General features: G+C 41.9%; 1 protein-coding gene across 5 annotated transcripts in view; it reads left to right on the top strand.

Moving 5' to 3' along the window:
* The window catches only part of ABCB11 (ATP binding cassette subfamily B member 11), a 72121-nt gene that overhangs the window by 6738 nt on the left and 38642 nt on the right, over positions 1–26741 (top strand). For all 5 annotated transcript variants that reach the window (XM_075933556.1, XM_075933558.1, XM_014579869.3 and 2 more), the window contains 11 exons: positions 1163–1265; positions 4773–4794; positions 7220–7268; positions 12455–12696; positions 14353–14440; positions 15321–15454; positions 16954–17125; positions 18901–19025; positions 20930–21104; positions 23933–24046; positions 25995–26105. In XM_075933556.1, coding sequence (XP_075789671.1) covers positions 1190–1265; positions 4773–4794; positions 7220–7268; positions 12455–12696; positions 14353–14440; positions 15321–15454; positions 16954–17125; positions 18901–19025; positions 20930–21104; positions 23933–24046; positions 25995–26105 — 1308 coding nt within the window. In that variant the 5' untranslated portion in view covers positions 1163–1189. The remainder of the gene's footprint in view (positions 1–1162; positions 1266–4772; positions 4795–7219; positions 7269–12454; positions 12697–14352; positions 14441–15320; positions 15455–16953; positions 17126–18900; positions 19026–20929; positions 21105–23932; positions 24047–25994; positions 26106–26741) is intronic.

Here is a 26741-nt window from a genome sequence, read left to right as displayed (position 1 = left end):
ACAGTAAGAGGAGAATAACTGACATATTTAGAACATGCTTTAAGGATGTCAACACCATGACTTCCACTTCTAGAGATAGTATGGACATTATCCGGGAAGGGGAAAAGAGGGCAACCTGTACACTCAGAACAATAGAGAAAGAAGGCAAATCCATTAACAAGACACTCAGAAATCTGACTAAACAAGCATAAGACCAAAGTAAGTGGCAGAAACAGGTAGATGGTCTATGCACCTGAAGATATGGGAGGAAACAAAAACAACAAAAAAAGAAGAAAGGGCCAGCCGGTGATACTGGCGAGTTTGCCATTCTTGAAGGGGTGAGACCTAAGAATGCGCAGGAGCACTGGAGGATTCCATGGACAGGCTGGGATGACTCCCTGGCTATGTCTACACTGGTGCAATCTTGCACCAGAGATATGCAAATTAATTCCTGAAAATAATCAGTGTAGCGGCATTTCACAAGAGGGTTTTTCTTGCTCAAGAAGGAGCAGTGTAGACAGCTCCTTTTAGCTCAAGAGCCTCTTCTGCAAAATGGCGGTTCATTAGGTATGCAAATGAGGCTCGGCGATATTCCACGCTTAGCCTCATTTGCATATCTCTGGCGCAACAACCTGCCAGTGTAGATATAGCCCCTGTGTTTTTCAGTTGGTTTCCAGAATATATTATATATACTGGATGTTATCGTCTATGCTCTATCCAGCCACTGCTGTACTGATTGAGATGAGGAGGCAGAATGAGGGCCCTTCAAAATCCATTCAGGGTTTAACCATGTTGAAACCTCACACTATAAAGTACCTGAAGGGGGTAACTCAGCTTGAAGTATTGTTTCTGCTAGCATGATTTATAAAGATAAAATCTCTGCTTGTATTGTATAGGCAAACGGTGCTACAACTATGATAATTAGAATCAAGTTAGGGAAACCCTGGCTGACTAGAGAGTGAGTTGGCAGCTTATATGAGAATGTCCCCCTCCTTTTGAAAGATGAATGCTTTAGTCACTGGTAGTTAAATGTGCTTTTGCTTCTGCTATCTTCACTAGCTGTAGTGTCACTAGATTTGTAAGACTGTATTCTGTTCTCAGCAGAGTTGCACTAGAATAGTATGGATGTAACTGAAATCAGAATCAATGTCCTATCAATTTAAAAGACTTTTTGCCTTTTCAGGGTCTTTGATTAAAGGAGCAAATCATCATGTCCAATCCTGTTGTTCTGCGCAGTATTAGGAGATTTGAAGAGGATAACCACCTTTATGAGTCAGATGGATCATGTAAGATCTTTATTCTTTAATGAGCTTCTACATTTAAATAGCACTTAAAAAGGTGCGTGCTGTATATTTTTAATACTGCTGTCACATAGCACATAGCCTGCTGAAAACACATATCATACTAGATATGGCAGTTCACATAATTATGGACATACTTCAGAACAACTCTTATTTACAAGCCAAAAGCAACAATCCATGTAAGTGGATGGTCTCTTGTTATCAGACTAGCTATCCACAGTATATAGTCTAGATAGTCACATTCTCTGTCTGTCTGCCAAATGGAACAAAATTATCTGGATTTTTAAACCATGCTCATAATCCTGGTATCTGAATAACTCCATTAACTTTAATACCCTTTCAGCATGGATGAAACGCTCATTGCTCTTTAAATTTTAGAACTCACAATAAAAGCAGAAAACATCTGTGTCCTACAGGTTTCTAGCACTGATTTATTATATTTAGAATTTCTTTTAAATGTGTGAACTGCACTTGCTTTCCCCACCCCACTCCAAAGCCTCTTTTTTTCTCTTCCTTCCATTCTTGCTTCATTTCTACTCTTTGTGCTTCTGTTTTTGAAGATGTTTGTAAAACACAAAGCATCTCAGTTCAAATTAAACAGGAGCTCGTGGCAGGAGGGTTGGGGCTTTTGGTGAAAATGAGGAAAAAAATGAAGAGAAGCTGCCAAATGTCTTGATTTATCTTATATTTTTAGGTGTTGGCAGGTTGAACACTAAAGGGACAATAGTTATTTATATTTCATGGAAATTGTATGTGGAAGCAAATTAACACTGTAAAATAGGATCTATATATGCAACTGGCAAAAGTGAGAGCACATCATAAGGAAATGTATGTCCCTACATTCTTTCTGGGTTTAAGCACAAAGTCCACACTCCCACCTGCAAGGCCCAAGATGCAGTGGAAATACTGTACTTCCATTACATGAGGAGGTATGAGGTGCACAGGCCACAAAGTTCCTGGGTGCAGGGAGTTCTATGTGCCCTGTGCACAGGGGTACACAGCTCTACTGTGGCCACTCAGAGCAAAGGGTATGGAAGTGTATATCCTACGTGCAGAATTGCAGAGAAAGTAAGAGGATGGAAATTTTCTATTGAAGCTGAATCAAGAATAGGTTGAAAAGCAAAACAAGATTCCTGCCCATGTTAGGACCTCAAAGTGGGCAGTGGGTTGCCAGTGCACTGGAGAACTCTAGCGATAATGCACTGACTCTTCAGGAACATGCACAATGACTATTCAAGACAACTCTGTGCTCCCAGTGGTGTTGTTGCCTAGATCTTGCTATTCATGCTGTCACACACAGTGACTTGTGATAAATATTTTAAGCACCGATCCTTGTGGGAAGGCATGCCAGAGGGAGCGCCGATGAGAAAGGTAACATTTTAGAGCCGTCATCCTTGAAGGCGGCTCTTGACATGGAGGATCAGATCGTGGCTTTTTAATTGCTGTGGAGACTGAGGTGCTGTACTGCAGCCAGAGTCCCTAGGTGGAATTCTGATACTCTCACAGTTCCTACAGGAGCTTCCCAGGAGTGGATACCTGTGTGACAGCTCAGCCTTTTTCTCAAGGAATGGAGCAGCTACCCCTCTCTATGTCCCGACAATGCTGGTGGATGGCACAGCTACAGCCCCTCCCCCCCCAGCATCCCCTTTCAGGTTACTAACACGCTGTATGTGATTGTGCCACCACTCATCAGGGCTGGTTTATGACATTCTGAGGTGCTACGCTATGTAAGAGGCCCTATGCTATAAAAAAAAATTAATTATTTTCACAGAAAGGACACAGAGGCTATGTCTACACTGCATCACTATTTCGAGATACTGGAGGTATCTTGAAATAGCTATTCCACATCTTTTGAATATACCTGTTATTTTAAAATATAACGGGCTTGCTATTCCGACATCCCTGTAAACCTCATTCCACAAGGGGTAAGGGACATTTCAGAATACCAATTTATTTTAAAATAAGTGCTATGTAGACCGTGCCAAATTTCAAAATAAGCTAATTTGAAATAACATTGAAATAAGATATGTGATTTGCGTGCTCAAATTGTGTATTTTATTTCAATCTACGGTGCAGTGTAGACACACCCTAAATATATAAAAACACAAAAACTTTATGTTCTCACAGGAAAATGAGAGAGGCTATATAATTTTTTTACATCAGAAGTAAGGACAATTATCCTTCTTTTCATATGAATAAATGAAAAAAATATTAATTTTGTCATTAAACGCAAAGTTTAATTAAACTATATATAAACATATATTTACAAATGTTTATTCTGATTTAATTTTTGCTATGAAACAATGAATGGTTAAGATTTTTCTTTTGCCATACTATAAAAATAACAGTTACCAAAACTGATGGAGGGAAGCCAACACAGATTTCTCCCCCTCCGGATCCACTTTACCCAAGTCCATAAGACGATCACCTGCAAACTCATCTTGTGAAGAATGGATAGCGCATAAAGCAGATAGTGACTTGCACACTTAAATTACACAATTGTACCTATGTACAGATCAAAAGAAGAAAGACCACACTAACACATAAGAAAATGAAGACAAAGCACTATACTGCTGAATGTACTGGACTGTAAACAAAAGATTGTGGCTTTCTGCTGTACATATGTCACTGCTAGGATAAGTCCCATACCAATATGAGCTTGGCAGGATTGCTTCTTGACATTGCCTCACCCAGCCTGACTTTTTTTCCAATTTTATCAGCAGTGAGATTATTTATTAATTGATTGATTTAAATAAGTTAGGAAGTCACAGTAAGAATTTTACCAGTAGTAACAAAGTGTTGCCTTAGGAAACTGATAGCTGATCTACTTGTAGAAAAAATAATTGTACAAGTTCAATTCCCATTTTTTTCCTCAGCACTGACCTCCCACCTGTCAATGATGAGCAATTAGTGAAGGGTAAATAGATAAAGGTATTTGTGTAGCCAGAGGTGTGTATTTTTTGTTGTATTTGAACAAAACTGGCTATATTTAGAAAGACTTTTCTTTTCCCATATGTCTTTTATTTACCAACCAATGTTGATAAAATCTGAAAGGGAGTTAGGGTTTTATTTTCTTCTTTAAAGGCCCCTCATATTGTGAAGCCTCAAGATGAAGCTTAGTTTGCTTTTGCCTCAATCCAGCCCTGCTCATCAGGGCTTTGTTTGACAGAATCAGCTGGATAATAGAAAACATTATTCCCATATATGTCCCATATAATGTATTCAGTGAATAATATTCAGTCATGTATTTGTGGTTAATTATTCAAGGGGAGATTGATAACATTAGGGATAATTTCTTTATGCACAATGGATTAATTCAACAACATTAATGATTAGTTTTTGATCTGGTATGTGAGTGAGGAGGAGTTTCTTTGCATCTGGGAAAGATTGCGTATCTTGAGCCATAAGGTTTATTTTCAGAATGTGTCTGTCAGAGATGATGCACTTTATCAAAAATTATTAATGATAGTTTGTATTTATTTCCCCTAACAGATAACAACCATAAGAACCCAGAGTAAGTCTTGTAATTACTCATTGATTGACAATCAGTATTTGTTTCTGGATTGACCAAGTGAATTAAATGCTATTAACACACGACATTAATTTATGTATGGTATTTATGGTATTTGAGATACAGACACGCACTGTGCTTCCTGAAGCTGCAATATTCAGCTGAGGTAGGCTAACACAATCTTTACAGAAGAAGTGAAGAGAAGTGTTGAAGATGTAGAATAATGGCTGCAAAAAATCAGGATGTCCTTCAACAAACCTCTTCAATATTCATTTTTTTGTCAGTTCATGTAACACACACACACACACACACACACTGAAAGAGAGTATGAAAGAGTGTGATTTGGAGAATAATTTTGTAAGGGAAATTTCAATATTAACTTCATAACTTTTAGAAACATGAGACCAGGAGTGAAAAAAAAACAGTCCAAATCATTTGTCAGGAAAGGAACTGAGATTGAAATGTTAATGCTCAGGTAGTCACAAGCTGAAATGTCATAGACTCCAATCCTCTGCTGTGACTAACAAGTGCTTGTGGGGAACATAATGCCTCTGCTTTCTTTGATTCTGGATTTGCTGTACACCAGATTAGATATCCTGAGAATTTCTGTTATTTGCACCCATGGCCACTAAGGGCTAGTGAAGGAGCAGGAAATCACTCACTTTGTTTTATGATTTGACTTAGTTTTCATGTTAACAGAACATCTCACAGGACACTAGACCCAAAGTCAAGCTGCCCCAGCTCTAAGAACTAGAGGTTTCGTGAAACCAACAAGGGTCCTATATGGCACATCCATGTCACATATGTAACTTATTTAGCAAACATGAAATTTTCTGGCTCAGGCCTCTGAAGAGTGTGCAGCACAAATCTGTTACATATTTTAAAAGTTGTAAATGTCATGTAAACTCAACACTCATATACCTCTCAACACATAAATACATAATTTTATGTTTGGTATAATGTACATCCCTTTCCTGGTGACTTGATTGGACCTGTATGTTCCATAAATAATTGCTGTGTGTCATAAGCTATTGTGAGAATTGCTGGAGGGGTCAAATAATATTCTTCAGCAGAAAGCCTGTGAGCTGGAAGAGGGAAAGAGACTCAAACCCACTCCAGGCATGCAGGCATAGTGTGGTCCTTTCCAGCCAGCGGTGCTAGCAGCCTGGTGGATGTGGGAGTAGGAGAGCACACTTAAATTGGAAATTCACAAAAAAATACAGGCCTATATCTTGTGTATCTTTGACCTCCTTGAAAATCAGTTGTTCCTCCCTGTGTTCTCGAGCAACTCCCAATCCATGTAATATGCTGTAAGTGGGATTAATGGTGACTCTAACAGCATAAGACATCATGCCACAGAATTTTGTTCCTAATCTTAGTCCTGCACATTGTCATCTGCTTCTTTGGTCCATCCCCTCTCCTGCACAATGCTCTGTCCTCCTGCTACTCCTGGGTGGAGGGGATTCCGCAGAATCAGAGACATGAGGGAGTTTCTGATGGACTCACTGCTTCCCTTTTTGCATATCATCAGCCCCAGGCCAACATTCCTCTGCACCAGCAAAGCTAGAAGAGAGCAGCACTCAGGGGCTACATCTAGACTGCAGGCTTCTTTCGGAATAAGTTTTTCCGGAAGAGATCTTCTGAAAAAGCTAATTCTGAAAGAGAGCATCTGCACTGACAAAGCACATCAAAAAAGCAATCTGCTTTTTCAAAAGATAGCGTCCACATTGATTGGACACCATCTCGCATTTAAGTTGTGATTACTATGGATGGAGTGGCCACCAGGGCACCTGTGCTTTTTCCCAGAGGGCTCTTCTTTTGAAAGAAAACCCTTTTCCCCGTCCACACACGCCTTTTTCTGAAAGAACTCTTTTGAAAAGGGCATTCTTCCTCGTAGAAAGAGGATTACCGCTGTCGGAAAAACCCCTCTGTTCTTTCGATTTTTTTTTCAGAAAGAATGTGATTGAAGTGTGAATGTAATTGAAGATTTTTTGAAAAAAAAAAACCTGCCATTTTTCCAAAAAAACTCTGTAGTGTAGACTTAGCCATGCTGAAGGAGCTGTTTCAAATTGGAGTGGTTCTACAATGGTGCAAAATGTTTATAATTTACAGAAAAACCTCCAGCAAATCACTGCCCTAGAACAAGTCTGAGAGAGAACCAAATGATATAGGACTTTAGAAGAAAAGTTGTGTGAGTAAAGTGTCCTACCAAAAAAAGTGAAGCCATAGATAGAATCAAGAGAAAGAAACGTCTCATGTTAAAAGTACTTACAGATATTTCTATTCAAATGAGGAACCTTCTCCAGAGAACAGGAAAAAGGGGACAAATGAGTTAAATTCAGCTATATATGTAACCATCAGTTAAGAGAAAATATATGATATATCTGGAAAGTGCAATGTTATAAGTCTACATTTTGTTTTCTTGCAGATCATCAACCAAGAAAAAAAATGACATTCGGGTTAGCTTCTTTCAACTGGTAAGGAACATGTTGCATTGAAATATTGTACACATTTTATACTGTGGGGTCTCTGAAATGTATCTTTAGTTACAGTATGTAGTTGTGACTCAGTCAAACCTTTAATTTAAACATTTAGAGTGAAATTTTGACCCTACTAAAATTGATGGGAGTTTTGTCAAGGGCTTCTGTAAAGTAAGAATTTCATCCTTTGTCATTAAGCCACATGTAGGTTGCTCATGGGTCAATATTCTCTGCTAGGCTCATTGTCATTAGAGCAGGTCATACATATTTTTCTAAAAATATTTTTTTTACAAAAATTGCTTTTTTTGTCAAATCAAACTTTTTGGGAAATATAATTAGAATGAAAATTTCCATGGCAAAAAAAATTGAAATTCAGGATTCCTACATTACATTTTGAATTTTATTTTGTTTTATGTTTTGTGTATTTTATGCTGTTTTTATTATTTCATGACATGCCAGTAGTAGTGTGCAATATGATATAACTTACAAATTGAAATATGCCACTATTTTTATATTTTTTAAAAACCCTGCCACTTATCAAACACATGCAGTCTAATAAAGACTGTTGGTCCAGCCAGGTTGATCACAGTTGCTGGCATTGTACCAGTCATCATGTAGAGAAGTGCCCAGATCTGACTCAGGCCTGTGAATCCATGAGTCTCTGGAGTAGCCCTGCAGTTTGATTAAGCGGAGTCAGGGCATGCACTCCTAGGTGCATTGATGGACAGTTTGAAAGCGCAACGTGCTGGGGTATTTTTCTTCATCCTGGTGCCATGGCGGAAGCACATTCAGCACTGCTTTTGAGTAGAATGAGTGACTGAAGGAAAGCCAAACCTTTGCAAGAGTATGACAAAGTCCAACCATTTCGTGCTCAGGATTTGACCCTGAGAATGAATATGGAATGTCTCTCTATTACCCTTTAGAACTAACTGAAACATTTAAAAATAAAATAATAATAATAATTACTAACAATTGAAATTAAATACTGACATGTCATGAAATAATATAAAATAATATAAAAATAATTAAAACCAGGTCAAAATGAAATGTTTAAATTCCAACAGGAACATTTTCCAGAAAATTTTGAAAATATTTGTTTCTGTTCTGATTCATAATGGAAAAACATTTGAAATGCCTAAATTTTCCTTGAAACAAAAATTTGAAATGACAATCAGCTCTAGGTGTAATGTACTCATGTGGTGTATGTAGAGGAAAGCTAGTTCATTAGTTTAAGCACACAGCTAAGGACTGGGAGATCTGGATTCACCTCTCATTTCTGCTACTAACTCACTGTGTGACCTTTGGCAAATCACTTACCTACTCTGTAACTCTGTTAAATCTTTGTCTATATCCTGGGTATTATAAGACTTAGTGTTCATGAAGTGCTTTGAGACCTTCAGCTGGAAAATGGCAAATGGCATAGAAGTACAAAGTGCTGTTATATGTCTTATTGGGGGTACGTCTACACAGCAGGGTTAAGTTGAATTAAAGTGCACAACTTCAGCTACATCAATTGCGTAGCTGAAGTAGAAATAGCTTAATTCGGCTTTTGGAGCTGTCTATGCAGCAGGAAATCGTAAGGAAGAGCACTCTTTCTTCGACTTACCTTCCTCCTCATGAAATGAGGGTTACAGGAATTTGCATAAGAAATCCTTCAGCTTAACATTATTTCAAAATAAAGGCTGGTAGTGTAGACGTGCACTATGTTGTTTCAGAATAACATCAGTTATTCTGAAATAACATTGCTGTGTAGACCATTGGTCACCAACTGGACGATCACGATTGACCGGTTGATCATGGCGCCCCTAGGGGTCAATCGCAGGGCCAGCTGGCTGGGTGGCTGCCCCTCTTTGATCCATCCCAGCTGGAGCACGGTGCAGCCTCGGTGTATTTCAGCCTGGGTGGCTGCTCTTGTTTACTCCAGCCCAGATTGGTGTTCAGCCCATTGCCTCACTCCAGCTAGGCTGAATCAAAGGTGGGCAGCCACCTGGGTAGCTGCCCCTTTTTGTTAACTTGCCAGCTGAGATGGGGGAAGAGGTGCGTGTGCTTTTGCATGCGCAGGTCCTCACTCTTGCCTCCTGCTCCGGGAGGGGACTGGGAGGCTGGCACATGTGGCGCACTGGGGACAGGGCTATGCCGTGCTGTTCCCCGCAGGCTGTATGAGGGTTGGAGAGTCACCTTCCCCAGTGCTCCACTGCACCCGGCCGGGCTGTGTGCAGGTTCGGGGAGCCCCTTCCCTTGTGTCCCGTTGCACCTGGCCCAGCTGAAGCCAGTCCTGGGCGGCCCCAGGCTCTGCCTGCCCCAGGCCCAGCCCCGAAGCTGCTGCCTACCGGCAAAGGGCTGGGCCGGGCAAGAAAGAGACTCTGCCCTCTCCCACTCGTCACCCAGCACTGCTCCCCTGTCTACACTGCAGGAATTTGTCTGCAGAGGCAATGCAAATGAAGTGCTCATTAGCACTCTTCACACTCTCATTTGCATAGTCTCTTCTGATCCATTCTGCGGAAGAGGTTTTTGTACAAAAAACCGCAGTGTAGACGGGGTCATTTTGCACAAAAAAACCCTTTTGTACAAGAACCCTTATTCCTCAAAAAAGCAGGTATACAGGATCTTGTGCAAAAGGGGTTTTTGCCCTGTGTACACAGTGGGGTTTTTTCCGCAAAATCCTCTTCCACAAAACGGATCAGAAGAGACTATGCAAATGAGAGCATGAGAAATACTAATGAGCGTTTCATCTGCATTGCCTCTGCTGACAAATTCCTGCAGTGTAGACATAGCCTGTGAGTCCCAGTGCTGCTGTCCTGACAGTGAGTGCACTGGGGGCACAGGGATGTGGGGGCTGGAAGGGGGATGAAGGAGGATGTGGGGGCATGATGTGAGGGGGCAGGGGTTGCACTGAGAGGCATGGGGCAATGCAGGGGATCAGGTTGGGGGGGATCATGGGAGTTAGGGGAGCAAGGCTGGAGCAGAGGGAAGATGTGAGGGGGGATACTATTTTACTTTGCAGAAGCTGCATTTTCCTTTACTCCCCACTTCTTTGCCTCCTTCCCCAACTAGATATTTGGCTGCATTCTCACTCTTTCATCTTTTCTGCATTACTGCCCCAAACCCCTCCTGCCCTCAAACTCCCTCTCATTCCCCCACCCCACACTGTCTCCTGCTGCTAAACTCCCTTCCAGACCATGCACCCCACCTCCCACCTAGATCCTGCATCCTTGTCCCTCTCGCTGGCAGCCCTGTCCTGCATTGAGCCCCTCATTTTTGTTCCCAGCTCAGAGCCTAAGGGGGTCCACAAAATCCAATAACTCTGGAACCCCAGAAAAGTAAATCTGGCCTATGGGAAGCCCTGAACCTCAGTCATCTCTGTCCCTTCCCCTCACCCCGTGGGGCTGGAGTGTCAGAAGAGTGAGGTGTCTCAGCTGGGGGCCACATCAGTGAGGGTTGGGGGTCTTGGGAGGATGTTTTTTGCTTCTCACTTGTATGATCCCCAACTGATTTTTGTGTGGGTCAGAGGCCACTGACCCAAAAAGAAAACATTGAAACCTTTTGTGTTGGACATAATGTTTACTTTATTTAAAACAAAGCTTGATCAATTAGCATGAGAATGTTAAAATGTTTAATCTGTTTAATAATTTAAATTAAACCATTCTCCCTAGCTGCAGCACTAGCAAAATGACTTGGGTGTAATTATGTAATTAACAGTGGGTTTCCATTAGCAGCAGGTTGTCCGTGGAAAGGTTTGGAGAGGGCGAGGCCTCAAGAAAGGGATGGGGTCTCAGGGAAGGGATGGGGTCGATCCTGGCTTGCACTGATATTTAAAAAGTGATCTTGGGTGTAAAAAGATGGGAGACCACTGGTGTACACAAAACCTTAGAGACTAACAAAAATACGGATAGAATCCAGAGCTTTCGTGGTTAACTATGCTATTCAGAGCAACAGAATTAAGCTGCTTTGATTTTCTTGTGTAGACCAGGCCTCAATCTGGCTTATTGCTCTGACTTTCATTATGATAATGTCTCTCTCTTCCACATTCACTCTATTTCTCTACCCCCCCTTTTTTGTCCTTTGATACATTACAGCATCTGTGTACTACTTATATCTATACTCCATCTCTCTCTAATATGTAAACCTCATGTTTTAACTGCATAGTTATAAATATATCAGTTGCCCTTTCAGCAAAGAGAGCTCACATTTCTAACTACACACTCCTGGCCCATAACACTCTACATACATAAAGTAGTAGAATGTGTCCGTGCAATATCCCAACGTCCTTAACTGAGAGTATTTAATCAGATTTCTACCACATAATCATAGAGCCATCAGGAGAAGGTCACAATAATTTACCTCATTCATATGAATGTCCTAATTTTTTTGAAAAACATATAAGGTGGACTATCCATTTGAATATGTGAAATTCAAGAACATATTCACAGTAAACCTTTGTATCAATGGCTATGTCTACACTACAAGGTTTTTGCACAAAACCTGGTGGTGCATCCACACCTCAAGTGCGTCTTGCATATACAGTAAATCGACAGGACAATGGGCTTTGGCCAGTACAGTTATTCCTATCACTATGAGGAATAACTCTTCTTTGCGCTACAGCTCTTGCGCAAAAAGGCATGTGTGGATGCTCTGTGGGGGTTTCTTGCACAAAAAGAGCCTATCAGAAGCACAGGTGCTCCAGTGTCCATTCTGTGAATGGCCATCAGAGCTTTCTTGCAATGTGGATGCTCTCTTGTGCAAAAGCACATTGCGCTTTTGAAGTGTGGACACACTTCTGCACAACAAGTTTTTGCGGAAGATCTCTTCCGCAAAAAGCTTGTGCAAAAACCCTGCAGTGTAGCCAAAGCTGATGTGTACAATACTGATACCATTTGGTGATGCTCTAATATTTGTGCTTAACTTTTTTACTCTCTGCAAGTCTGAGTATACATATAATCAATGGGTCAAACTCTGCTCCCATATTCATGGATAAGTCCCATTGTAACCAAGGGGCATTACATACATGCAATAAAGAGTAGGTTTGTTTCAAAATCTGTAGTAAAACAATTCTGAATCAAGTATTCACTAGTATATATTGTTGAAATTACTATTCTGAAATGTCAGCCAGGGACATGAGATTAATGAGGAATTAATGCATATCTAACACCAAAATCACTCTGGCAGTATTTTTTTTCTCTTAGTTTCGTTTCTCTTCGTCATCTGAGATTTTAATGATGGCTTTTGGTAGTTTCTGTGCCATTCTTCATGGAGCAGCACAGCCATGCATGTTGCTTGTCTTTGGTCTGATGATAGACACATTTATTCAATATGACATTGAGAAGCAAGAACTTAGCAACCCAGGCAAGGCATGTGTGAATAACACTATAGTGTGGATCAACAATTCCCTTCAACAAAATGAAACAAATTCATCAATAGGCTGTGGGTAAGTGGTCCATAGAATGTGTTCTTTTTATTTTTTGTTAAATACTGTAAGTACATTTCTTGCTAGGGAAAAGGGCTCAGTTCATTCTAAGAGATTAACCATTCTATAGGAAAGTTGCTCTTGTTCTCCCTGTTCTACTACTGTGTCTCAAGTCTCCCCTAGAGGGACCAGATTTTGGGATGGGAGGGTATCTGATGCCTATTCAGCCCTCTCAATTAGAATTGTCAGCAAGGATTCCTAGATCCAGGAAAAAATTGAGATCCCTAATGCATTTAATCCAGATAACTAAACTTCCATTAGAAGGGAAAGACTTTTGGTAATTTTTCATCTATCTGAACCAAATTTGAACTAGTCACTTCACCTGAAAAGGCTCTTAGCCAGGTTTCAATTCCCTGAACCATCTAGGTTCCCAGCAACTTTTGTTGAATTGAAAATGACTCATCCGATTACCTCTGATGTTTTAGATTTTCAATGCTCATTCTCCAGGATGTCAGGTTACATGATCATAATGGTCCATTCTGGCCTTAAAAACCTTTGGCTCTACGAATTCTGAATTTGATGAGCTTTTAAGAAAATAAACTGGCACCTACTCCCATCCCTAAATATACAAATCTAGAGAAATAGCCAGGAAGTGCCACTAAAGTATTTTGCAATAATGTATAACTAATAGCAGCAAATTAGTGTTCCTCATGGAGATTAGGAATAATTTAATATTTCCACATGAACTAAAGGAAATGATCACTTTAGATTGGGTACCTTTCTCATAATGTAACATGCTACTTAAATGTAAAACAACAGCCCCTTACACTTGTCTGCAGAACATTGTTTGATTTTTGCTACCACGATAGCTTCCATATTCATAAAAAGTAACCAAGGGCTAGTGTGGATGAACATTTAGCTTACTGAAAGCTGGGATGTGAATCTTCCCTAGAGTAGCCTGCTATCTAACTTTCCGTGTTGACCCTGCTGATGTGCACTTACAGCTCCTTAGTGTGCTTTGATCTAGTTCTGTTTCAAAGTGAGATCCATCAGATATGCTATGGAACTTTTAGTGCATGCCAGCAGGGCCCATGTGGACAGTTATTTCACAGCAGACTAGTGTGCGGTTGTGGTGAATGAAATGGTCATATAGTCCTGCCTTTAGTTAATTTTGTTCACAGCAAGCTGGGGAATGACACTATGCCACACTAGCCTGCCATGCACTCATCATCTGTGTAGCCTAGTCCTATATAAATTCAGTATCTATTGAAAATATATAGGCACCTCGTCCCCAAAACAATCCTTTCCTCCACCTGTTCATTGGACGAATCCCGGTGGTGTTTCATAACTATCCACTGCAAACTATTTCACGGTGTGCCTTATGCTTGCCAGACCCTCGCACACCTGCATTAGGCTCAGAAATAATCTGGCCCTTGAGAAGATCAGGATGAGTATTAATGAAGAGCTATTTAGGGGACATCCTTTTCCTTCTGATATCAGAAGAAGCAGGTCTGCCATTTCTTACACCAGCTTGAGCAATCAGTTAACAAAGTGCCCTTATTATAAATTGTCCTGAATAATAAATGCAGTGAATGCTTTTGGACAATGCAGATAAGTGGACTGTTCAGTAAGAAATTTGTAATAATATTGTTTAAATTTTCTAATTGTATTTTATAGGTTCCTAGACATCGAAAATGAAATGATCAGATTTGCAAGTTACTATGCAGGAATCGGGTGTGCAGTGCTTGTGTTAGGATATCTCCAAGTCAGTGTTTGTTTCCCCATGTTATTATCTTCTTCTAACTATATGTTTTAGAAATATGCATGTATCTGTCTGTCTGTGAGTCCGTTTGAACAAGAACTGCTAAACGGTAAGAACTAAGATCACCAAATTTGGTATGCAGCTTCCTCTTATCATAACCTAAAGCAAGGTCAGGGTTTGGTGGTGCCAGGATAATGGCACAGGGGGTCTGGCAGGAGGGACAGGTATACTGTGGAATGACCACAGGGAAGCAGCAAGGGGCCAGAAAGGGGGACTGGGACAGCTATAACCCCATTGGGTCAGGAGTGGGAAAAAGGGACAGCTATCTACTATATATTTCAGAGTTTGTCTGTTCGTGTGTCTGTTTGTCTGCGTGCCTGTCTCTCTGCCAGCTGGGGGGCATGCACCCTCCCACAGTTGTGCCCACTGCAACTGCAGTAGCCATGGACAGGCACTTCTCACCTGGCCCCAAGCTGCTGTGGTAAGAGAGGGCTTGGGCTGTCCCCTCTCTCTGAGGCAGCCTACATACTGAACCCTTCAGTCCAGCCCCACTCCAGAACAATGATTCATTGAAGTCAGGTGTCTTGCATTAAAATTAAGAGAGAGAGAAATATCCAATATCCCAGTGATTAGGGCACTCACCTCAGATTTGGGAGACCTATGTTCAAGCCTTTGCTCGGAATCTGGAAGCAGCATCTCTCAAATTCCAGGTTCTGATGAAAATTCCCAAGCAGCTGTACACCAGTTAGCTGTCACATGTATATAGTTAGACTGTATTTCAGGGTAATGGAGGCTGAGCCATCATTAACCTTGGCTTTTTTGCAATTGTGGGAGTAGAATTTTTTTTAACAGTAAATCAATGCCCATATTATTGTCTTCCCAGATCTGCTTGTGGGTACTGTCTGCAGCTCGTCAGATTCAGAAAATCAGAAAATTGTATTTCAGAAAAATAATGAGAATGGAAATAGGCTGGTTTGACTGTACATCAGTAGGAGAACTGAATACACGAATCTCTGAGTAAGTTATCTAGAAGAGCCCTATGCCACAGTGCCTGTCTTGCCAGTTTCTAAACAATAAGCAGTATTGTTGTGCTGTGATCAATAAGCAGTATATAAAAGACTTTAAAAGACTCATTCCACTAAGGGCGTACTCTACCTCCTGTCACCTTCACTGGAAGTTGCATCAGCCTCTAAAGACCCAATCCTAACCCCTTCAAGTCTTTGAAAAGATGCCCATTGACCTTAAAACCCCAGTTATGGAGTCTAATTTGAGTAAAACAGAGCTAATCTCATGCTGGGGTCCATATAAATACATAGGCTGTCAGAGAGGTTATCCACCTAATTCCACTGTAAGTTCCACAGTCTGTATTTTGAGAAGAGGAAAATTGAATCTTATAAATAGCTAAAACAATACTTCAAGGATCACATTAATAAAAATATATACAGCATACGGTGAGAGCAAAGACGTTGTGTTCCAACTATTGCCATAGTCTCTTTCCTACGACTGGCAAAGCTTTTTCCCCTTCTGCTTCTTGCCACTACATAGTGATGCCTGTCACTTCCAATACAGTTCTGGACCAAAATCAGTTGTGTGTGGGTGAGAAGAATTCTGGGGAAAAAGGATTATATGAGTAATTTTGCATTTCCAACTACACTCGTGTAAGCCAGTTCTCATCTTTGGCACTGCTTTGTGTCACACACCCAGAGAATACTCAGCATCAAAACATCCCAGAAATCTTCCAGACATGTAAACATGTTTCATAAACATGCCATAGAGAACTTAACATCTTACTGACTGTACCAAAGTGCTAGTAGTTCTGCTTCAGATGGCTATTCCAAACCTCCATGGCCTGTGCTCCTAAGGATGACGTGAGTAGGCAGTTTTACAGTCCTCATGCATGAGGTGATAGCCAAGAGCTGCAGAAGCATGAGACCCCTGAGTCAGATTATGACTTGCAGAAATGTCTTCTGCCCTGAGAAAGTAACCTACACAGGGGAAATGCAGCTGAGTGATTATTGGTACTGAAAATTGTGCAGTTGCTCTAAGGCTAGATCATAATAGATAGTCATTGCCCTGTCACACAGGAAGGGTAATGGGACTGCACAGGAAGCCTTCCAAGGGCCTCCTTCACTAGCAGGAGCCCTCTCCTACCTGCTCCATTCTGTCCCCCATCCAAGGGAACAGGAAGCCTCATCCTCCCTCCAAATCATCCCAAAGAGCAGGGCAGGTGCACCCACGGAGGCAATGCTGTCTAATTTAAGGGACTAAGGCAAGGACACTCGGCTCCTGGGGGAAGTCCTTTAGATTGAATGCACAAATACCCCTCTTGCCGCTGGATGGCGTGGGGGAGGCGGGGAATTGTACCAACTCCTCCTCACTACGGCCCAGACTTTCTGAAAGTGGTGATATGGGGGTAGAATAGGGACAAAGAAAATTACAGGGCCCCAGTTTAGCTCTATTATGATACAGAGCAAATGAGATTAATCTGTCTTTGCTGTTGTTCCTGTTCTCTACAGTGATGTCAACAAAATCAATGATGCTATTGCTGACCAAGCAGCTCTCTTCATCCAGCGCTTCACCACCTTTATTTCTGGATTCCTGTTAGGATTTGTGAGTGGCTGGAAACTGACCATGGTTATTATTGCTGTCAGCCCACTACTTGGGCTTGGGGCAGCTACTCTGGGCTTGGTAAGAGCTTTCAAGGCAGTTCATGTCTTAATGGGAAGATAATTTAGACAAGTGAGATAGTAGTATATGGGGCCAACTAGGGGTTTGGACTGGGCATGTATGTGTGAAAGGGATGTGCTGGTCTAACATCCTGTCTTTTTTGCTTCTTTCCCTGCTCCTCCCTTTTCACTATCCCAACTGCACTTGAACCAAAGCTTTTCCTTTTCTGAAATGGGTTCCTGCCTCTGGAAATGCAGCGAAGTGTCTAAACATAAAATCAAAAGTAAACTAAAGTTCTGTGTGGCTATTCTTGCTCTGCATTTTCTCTGCAGGGGCTGCTCTATTTCCCATCTATCCCTTTGTCATTTTGCTCTTCCATCCATTGAATGTTTCCACTCCTTAATCTGCCTCTGCCTCCCCCTATCTCTCCATATAATAACTCTCTCTCCCTCTGGTCTACATCCACGACTCCTCCTCTTTGTGGCCCCAGTTTCTCTTTTTTTCTCCTCCACAAACCCAATGTACCTGATATCTGGGTCACCCTCTCCTATCTTGTCCTATGGCGTTTCCACCTCTCTGCTATCTGAAGGATATTCTTTCCGTCTCTGACAGTTCACTGTACTCCTAGTTTTCCGGTGTACCAAGGTGTGTGGGTGGAAAAGCCTAATCTGCTTTTAAGGCTGGGTGGCCGCTTTACAGTGGATTACTGTCTTGGAATCAAAAAAGATGTGGAAGGGATAGACTTGAATGAGTTCCTACCACTGCTCATGCATCTGGTTCCCAGTGGCTTTGCTAGGGACTGCCACAGAGAACAAAGAGGGAATGCTCAAGTGTCACTCATTCTATTCCTGAAACTAGCCTATTGACAAGGAGCAGATACACAGACAAGTGGGAAATTGGGAAACTGGTGCTTCCTGCTTTTCCTTTCTCCTTATTGTCAACTGAAGAGTGATTCAGCACTGGCAGACCCACGAATGCTAGAGAGAGGGGAAAGGTGGCAGCTCTCTTGGGGTCCGGCAATTCAAAAGGGTCCAGGGGTCCAGACTGCAACCACCGCTTCCACAGGGGCAGTGATGACTGGAGCCCTGGGCCCTTTAAATTGCCACTAGAGTGCTGTACATCCTGCTCCAAGTGGGTCTGTGGGGCCCAATGCAGTATGCTCTGGATGGCACTGAGGGCTGGCTGCTACTAGCTCTGCCCCTTCCACCCAAGACCCCGCCCCTTCTGGGATTGTAGAGCCCATCCCTCCACACCTTGCCCCAGGGGCTGACAAGTCTGTGGGCCCCACTGAGCACTGGAAACTGGGCAGCACCTGGACTTTATAGCCACTGCTCCCCTCTTTTTCCCGCTGGCATTCTCTATGACTCCTTCCTTTGCTGCTTAACTCTGCCTTCCCCTTCCCCGAGTTGCTTATACACATGCAGGAGCAATGAAGGAGGAGAATGTGAAACCCTCATTGTCAGTTGCTTTCCCCAGTGACTCTCACATTCAGCAGAGTAGTTGGCAATGGGGCATGGCCGAGCTGCCCAGAAGGCAGGTGTGCTTTGTGCTGCTTGCTAGTGTAGGTTTATGCACTAACACAACATCACAGACGAGCTGGAGGAGACAAAGTGTATAATAAAAATCTGTGCTCTATAAATTGTGCTTACAGTACATTGGTGAGACACAAGGAATGGCTATTATTGTAGACAATGAGGAGTTAGCTGACAATGTTCAGTTGATTAAACACTGTACAGTAAGCGCTAAAACTGGAGCAGGATAATCTTTTGCCACTAATACTTCTTATGGCTTTTTAGACTGTGGCAAAAATGACTGGCCTCGAGCTAAAGGCATATGCAAAAGCTGGTGCTGTGGCTGATGAAGTGCTGTCATCAATCAGAACAGTGGCTGCTTTTGGTGGGGAGAGGAAAGAAGTGCAGAGGTTTGTTCAGTCACATTTCTATGAGGTTCCTTATTTGAAACAATAGTTCTTTTTTCAAGGTTATCATAAAGTCCTGGGCTGTGGGAGTTAGTCTGAAAACTAGAAAATAATGACCATGCAAAAACCATACTCAAAGGTAACTCATCAACTCAGCCAGCCAGCAGCATCATGCATCCATAAACTTTAACTCCTTATAACTCAACCAGCCAGTGAAGTACAGCCCCAGAATAACACCTTTCCACCTGCCCACTTCCTCCAGGAGTGTGCTCTCATCCTTTCCTAAAACCCTGGCAAACATGTAGCTTTTTCAGTGTTCTTAGAAAGTCATCATGGGCAAGCTATTTCAAGCCAAGCAGAGGCACAAATTTCAGCCACAGGGCTCTAAATGGCTGCAAACTGATGCACACCGTATTGAACTGTTCCCTCCACATTCCTCTCAATAGCAAGAGCTACTTTGCCAATAAAATTCCCATTTTCACTGTTGACATTCCCACTTACATACAGCTGCTTATTAAATAGGAATACATCTATGTATCCATATTTAATAATGTCTCTAAAATGAACCTTTCAAAACGGATTTTAGAAATACTGTTACTATAGCTTATGTCTATACCTGCAGCCTAATTCGAAATAGGACTGCAAATGTAGGCATTTGAAATTGCAAATCAAGCCCGAGATTTAAATATCCTGCACTTGATTTGCATCTTCCCGGCCGGGCGCCATTTTTTGAAATTGACAAGCCCAGAATAACTGCCCCTTCCACTACATGCGACAGAGAAACGGGCGTTCGAAATAAAGCCCTATTTCAAAATACCTGTTAAACCTCATTGCAGGAGGAATAACAGGTATTTCAAAATAGGGCTTTATTTTGAATGCCCGTTTCACTGCCGTGTGTAGACGCGGGCAGTTATTCCGGGCTTGTCAATTCCAAAAATGGCGCCCGTCCAGGAAGATGCAAATCAAGCGCGGGATATTTAAATCCCAGGCTTGATTTGCAATTTTGAATGCCTACATTTGCAGCCCTATTTCGAATTAGGCTACAGGTGTAGACATACCCTAAGTATGGGTGTCATTCAATGAGAAATTAATTGATGGAAATGCAACCTGTTTGGAAGTCCGGAAACTCAGTATCTGAATACTGTATGCGAAAAAGGCAGCAGATTAACTGAGCTGCTGTAAGGTACATTATATTATTATTTAGAAAATAACAAGTTTTAATTATTGCAGTGATCCAGAGCAGATCTTTAAAAAAAATTATGGATGCTGAAAACCCAACAGAAATGATTCTATGATTTTTTTTAAATTTGGTGTGAGTTGCAAATGATGTAAGGACTGTATCTGGAAATACATACATATGTTTCTCACATTGCTTGCAACCTAAATATTGTATTATGGAGCCTGAAAAGTGAAAGTGAAATTGATTACAAGCAGCAGCTTGTTTTCATTTATATTTTTTGCAGTGAGTTACACTTTGTAATTAGTTATAGTGAATTGATGCATTATACTGCAATTCTCTTTTAAATTAATTTAAAATACAACATGGTTGCACGTTTGTCACAAATTATCCAAAATTTCTACATTTGAACAGTGAAAATTCAGTTACTGCAGGTAGTTATAGTAACGCTGATATTTTCAAATACTGATAATAGAATATTCTACAATTTTATTGTCTGAGGCTGCTACTGTACCAAACGGAAACATAAGCAGTTTTGTAGTTAATTTCAGTGAAAGCAGCACTGGGATCTTATTGCAGAGTAGTAAATGCTAAATTTTTGATGATATCTATCCACTGTATTACAGAAGGATCATCCCTCCATGAAACAGCCTCATTGTTTTGCTCTTTGCTCATCCTAGTTTTCTATTAAATGCATTTCATCAACTTCCATTTTTTATTCTGTCTTCAGATATGATAAAAACCTGGTATTTGCTCAGCGTTGGGGAATCAGAAAAGGGATGATAATGGGATTCTTCACTGGGTACATCTGGTTCATAATCTTCCTATGTTATGCACTAGCTTTTTGGTATGGCTCAAAACTTGTCCTTGAAGAAGACGAGTACTCACCTGGGACTCTCTTACAGGTACTCAATATTATACTTGCCCCTTGCATATCTGTTCCTGAAATGTACATGAATTATTACCTAGCTTTCAGAGTGGTGAATATTGTCTGGCCATGCTTTTCTTTTCTGCTCTTTGCTCTCACATTTAATTGCCAAATATAAAATGGCAAAATATCCTATTTTGGGGGGAAACTTTGTCCCCTCTACTCCAGAACATGGCTGTTATTTCTGTCTACAAACTTCAAACTCTGGTTCCTGCAGTAGAGATCTGGAAGCATGTTATGCCAACTTCTATGCAACTCAGGAAGCTGTTAGGTGAAGTAGAATGGCTGTTCTAGATAACAGTGGTTTAAAGGTTAGGGAACCTGAATCCTTAGAAGTTTTAATTATTCTCCACCGCTGTCAGATGGCCCTCAGATGGAATAACCTGAAATTACACTTGGCACTAACAGGCCAATTCAGTGACAAAGCAGGCCAGAGATGCCCTTGACTTGTGTCCAATAACTGTAGTTCTGCACTCCCAAGGGGTAAATGGTAGCCAGCGGAGAACTATCTTCTAGCTGACAAACTGTAGCCATTGCTGGAAAGGACTGTCTCAAATGCTGCCCTTCTTTCCTCCAATTCCTTTCTGAGTTGCCAATCATCTCTCTTTTGCATCAGATTTCTCACTTAGCACTTTAAACAGCTACATGTGGTCTCCAAATATATCTTCCTGGGTGTCTGAGAGGTTCTGGAGTGCACATCCATTAATTCTACAAGGGTTGCTCAAACAACACTTTTCCTTGTTATAACCAAAACCATTGGGCCTGTTTCCTCTTGCTTTCTCTCATTTTACGGCAATGTAACTTGCATGAGTTCAGGGGAGTCAGTTATAATAATTTAATGAGAGGACAAATCTGCTCCTGTGCATTTTTCCTTCTCCACAGGCGGGAAAGCTTACCTGCCACACCCTGCCAGCTTCTCCTTTACAAATGGATGTTGTTCTCAGAAGGCTAGTTGAGTCCTTGACTGCTTAGCAGAATTCCACAGCTGTGAGTGGGGTGTAGGAGTATAATATAAATTGACGAAGGCTTTCCTCTTCCTTGATCTCTGGCCCCAGTGCCCTGTTCTATGAGTTCCTTGTCCCTGATTAGAATGACCAACACTTTCAGACTTGGGAGCCTACAGTCAGGCACCAGATTTATGCACCTTCATAAAAGTGGTTTGGGGCTGAACAGTCTCAGGTTCCAGTGACGTCAAGTTCTGGCAAATGCTTTCACCATTGTGGCCTCATCCCCAGCTTCCCTACCTCCCCCTGTTGGGCTCATGGAGTGCAGCATCCTCAGCCCACTGGAGTTGGCCCCTGCTGGCAGAGCTCTCTAGTGATGAACGTGGCCTTTCTTCAGATCCCATGTCAGATCTCCTCTCGCGCTACCCTGACTTAGCACAAAGGGAGAAGAGCCTATGATTTTAAGAAATGGGTGATCAGCAAGTGATTCCTTCCATGGGTTCCTGGCTCGGACTGGGGAAGAACGGTCTCCTTGGGCAGGGTTGGGGTGAACGGCTGCAAGTGCATTAATTTGTAAAACTGGAGCAGGAATGTGTGTATACTGCAGGAGTGGAGTTGATCTTACTATATTCCTGTGAATACAGCAACTATGAAGTGGTACAAATTCTGCCAAAGGAGCCTGTACACTGTCCCATCCCACAGTTGCTCAGTTCAAGTACTAGCAAGTGGAGTATGGGTTCTGATGGCATAGGCATGACTGCTATGGTTCACTTGTACATAGTGGGAAGAGGGGAAATCTCTCAGAGACAGGAACCTGCCTTTGTAATAAGGTTTGCAGGTATGATATATGTCCAGCCATAGGTCCCACACTAACAGAGAATGTAATTCAACCAGAGTATTTAAAAGCTGCTGATCAAGAGTAATGCCAAGTAGTGCAATGTGTTTAAAACTCCAAATACAAGGGCACATTATTATATCTTCCAATATGTTTTCAAGTATTGAAGCATCTCTCCTGCTTGCTGGTCCCAAACATGTCCAGAAGTCTCAGCCCTTATTGACCTACCACTAAGGATGTTAAATATTGAGTAATTTACTAGTCGAGTAGTCAATGGAATTTCCATCGACTACTCAACCAGTTGATAGGCACTTCTGCATTCCTCCTTTGAAATGTACAAGAGCCCCAGTAGGGGCTCTTGTACATTTCAAAGGAGGAATGCAGAACTCTGCCTACAGCCCGGGGCCAGCGGGAAGTCCCACTGACTTCAGGCTGCACGCAGGTGCCAGCTTTGAAATGTACAAGAGTCCCTAGCTGAGGCTCTTGTGCATTTCAAAATGGAAGTGCTCTCATGGAGCCTGGGATCAGTGGGGGACTCTGAGTCCTCTGCTGAACCAGGACTCCATACTGTGCTGGCACTTTGAAATGCCACGTGGAGCCTGTTCAGCTGGGGACTCCACTGCTGACCCTGGGCTCCACGCAAACACTGTGGCGATGTTTCAAAGGGGCAGCGCCGCATGGAGCTCAGGGTCAGCTCTGTGTGGCACTGCTTTGAAATGCCGAGGTGGAGTTTGAAAGGGGCAGTGCCACACAGCTGAGTCAGGGATCAGCTTGTGTGGTGCTGCCGCTTTGAAGTACCCTTTTCCCTCTCTTTGTTGCCTCTATCTGATAGAGGCAGCGGGGGGGGGGGGGGGGGGGGGGGGGGAATCAGCTAGTCGACTCAACTATCTGATAAGCATTTGCTTATCGGATAGTCGACTAGTCCTTAACATCCTTAGTTACCACCCACGTTCTGTACCAGATTGTTTTCTAAGCTTTAAAGTAAAAACTAATCAAAACATTCAATGTCCTCCTCTACTTTTTCAGGTTTTCTTTGGAGTCTTAATAGGTGCTTTAAGTCTTGGTCAGGCTTCTCCTTCTTTGGAGGCGTTTGCCACCGGCCGCGGGGCTGCAACAACCATCTTTGAGACAATAGATAGAGTAAGTACAGAATTCCTCAGCTCTATCAGTCTGCTGTGAAAAATTAGTTAAATAAGCTCCAAGCCTCATAAACCCTTATTAACAATGTAACTGAGAAACATGAGGGTAATTAAGGGAACACTGACTGCACAAGAGAAAGACCTACCTGCAATTCAAAGAGACCATTGAATCAATATCTTTAAAGGTTTTGTTTATGAATATTCAAGTTTTTACCAAATACTGATATTTAATGTTCAGGTCTCATAAGTGCCCCTAATGATCTGCTACGAATAGGGTCCTACCAAAGTCACAGTCATGCAAAATGTGTCACATGAAATCTGGTGCCTTATGAGTGTTTTTACCTGTTACCATATAGATTTCACAGGGGAGACCAGCATTTCTTAGATGGGAGGTGTTTACTCAAAAGGGAGTTTCACGGGTGCTCACAGGGTTATTTTAGGAGGGTCACAATATTGTCACTCTTACTTCTACACTGTCTTCAGAGCTGGGCAACTTAGGAGTGATGTAATATAGGCTGGGGGTCCAGGTCTGAAGGCAGCACTCCACCAACAGCAGTGCAGAAGTAAAGGTGGCAATCCCATACCCACATCACCCTTAGTTCTGTACTGCTCTTGTCAGAGCTGGGTGGTCAAAGAGTGGCAGCTGCTACCTAAGGATCCAGCTCTGCAGCCGGCAGTACAGAAGTAAGGGTGGCAATACTATACCATGATATCCTTGCTTCTGAGCAGCTGCTGAGGTAGCTCTGCCTTCAGAGCTGGATTCCTGGTCAGCAGCCACCGCTCTCCAGTTGTCCAGCACTAATGGCAATGCTGCTGTTTGTAGCTGCTCAGAAGTAAGATAGCAATACAACCACCCCCATGCAATAACCTTGTGAACTCCATATAACTCCTTTTAGGATCAGGACCCCTACAATTATAACACTGTGAAATTTCAGATTTCAGTGTCTGAAATCCTGAAATTTACCAATTTTAAAGTCCTATTGACCAAATTGGGCCAGTAATTTGGTAGGGCCCTAGCTATGAATTAAGGCTAAATGCACAGAAGGTCTTCATATTAATACGTTAGCCACACTCCAGGAAACACCTAACAGATCTCCAACTGATATAGCACCATTGATGTTATTAGGCTATACAGATGTGCACCAGCTGAGGCTCTGTCTCCCTAAGCCTGTCTATATGGTTAGATGAGAACAAAAAATATCATTTAGCCACAGAGCATGTTGTTAGATTACACTGTTGATCTTACTATACTTGTGACAATTACAGGTGAAATAAGATGAATATAGCTGTATAATTTGTTATAACCATGATTTTTTATCACTAAATAGTGATTTCATAAAGTCATGGGATCTCAAACCCTTTGTACCAGTCTCAGACTGATGCAGTTCCATTGCCTGTAATGAAGTTACTCCTGATTTATGCCCATGTACACGTGTGAAATGGTACTTGTTACTTGAAGTGCTTGCTGCCAAGGCAAAAATTGGCTGTGTTTTTAGAGCTGTGATTCTTTGCGGTTTTAGTTGTTGTTATGCCATCTTTATGTATTATTTAACATGATTCTAATAGACAGTGAACTCACTCTTTAATTTAAACCATTATGTGCTGTGACTTTTCCTTGAATGTATTACTATAACAAAACCACAATCTCTTTATGCTTTGCCATGACAACTCCCCAGACTTTCTAATGGCTTTTCCCAAGTGACATAGATGGCAGTGTGCCTAACACAGAAGTCATTTCTCTTCCCAACTTTCCTCACCAGTGACAACCACATTATCAATTTAGTTTAAAGTCTTATGCTCCTGTAGCAGATTCTGTACCGCTTTGGAGTATAGCCCAGAGCAGTTCAAAATGAAATGTCATTGTTCTGTATGTTGGAGGGAATACTGTATCTACTGCAGCAAAGTCGCAGTTGTTTAACAAGTAAATAACATGACAAATTCTACTTTAGAAGCCTGTCATTGACTGCATGTCCGAAGAGGGCTACAAGCTGGAAAAAGTAAGAGGTGAAATTGAATTCCATAATGTAACATTCCATTACCCATCCAGGCCAGAAGTAAAGGTGATTATTCATAATTTCTCTTTTGAATAATTTACTGTAACTAAATAGAATGTGCTTTTATGCCACTAGTCTATAAACTCCTACATTAGAGGTTATTTTCTAAAAGCACAAGTTCTTTCTTTAAAAGTAGGCATTTCATTATTTTGGTGTCGTCAGTGCCGGCTTTCTGGCTCTGTGGCCTACCTCACCATGCAGACGTTGGCAGCCCCATTGGCTTCCTGGCTCTGCCTACTGTGGGTTCTAGTGCCCCATGTGTTCTGGGGCTCCACTAACACCACTGGCTGGCTCTGCTCCCAGCTGCCAGAAACCTCTGTACAGGGGCTCTCTAGTCCAACAACATCCATGGTCCTGCTGGATCATGGATATTGCTAGACTAGAGAGTCCCAGACCACAGCGATTCAACCTGTACTATGTTTGCCCTTTTCCAACCTCTGGGACCTCACTCATCCTCCATGAGTTCTCGAAAGCAATTATTAACAGTTCTGGGATTTCTTCAGTAACTCCTTGAGCTATAAAAGTTGAATTTCATCTTGTCCTATCTCTCACTTATCTAAAGAGTCTTTAACCTGTTCTTTCCCTGTTCTGTCTTGCGTCCTTCACTCTTTTTGTTAATATTTTAAAAGTTAATTATTAATT

This window comes from Pelodiscus sinensis, chromosome 7, assembly GCF_049634645.1.
Source record: "Pelodiscus sinensis isolate JC-2024 chromosome 7, ASM4963464v1, whole genome shotgun sequence".
Taxonomy (NCBI): Eukaryota; Metazoa; Chordata; order Testudines; family Trionychidae; genus Pelodiscus; species Pelodiscus sinensis.
This window is presented reverse-complemented; position numbering and strand designations above follow the sequence as displayed.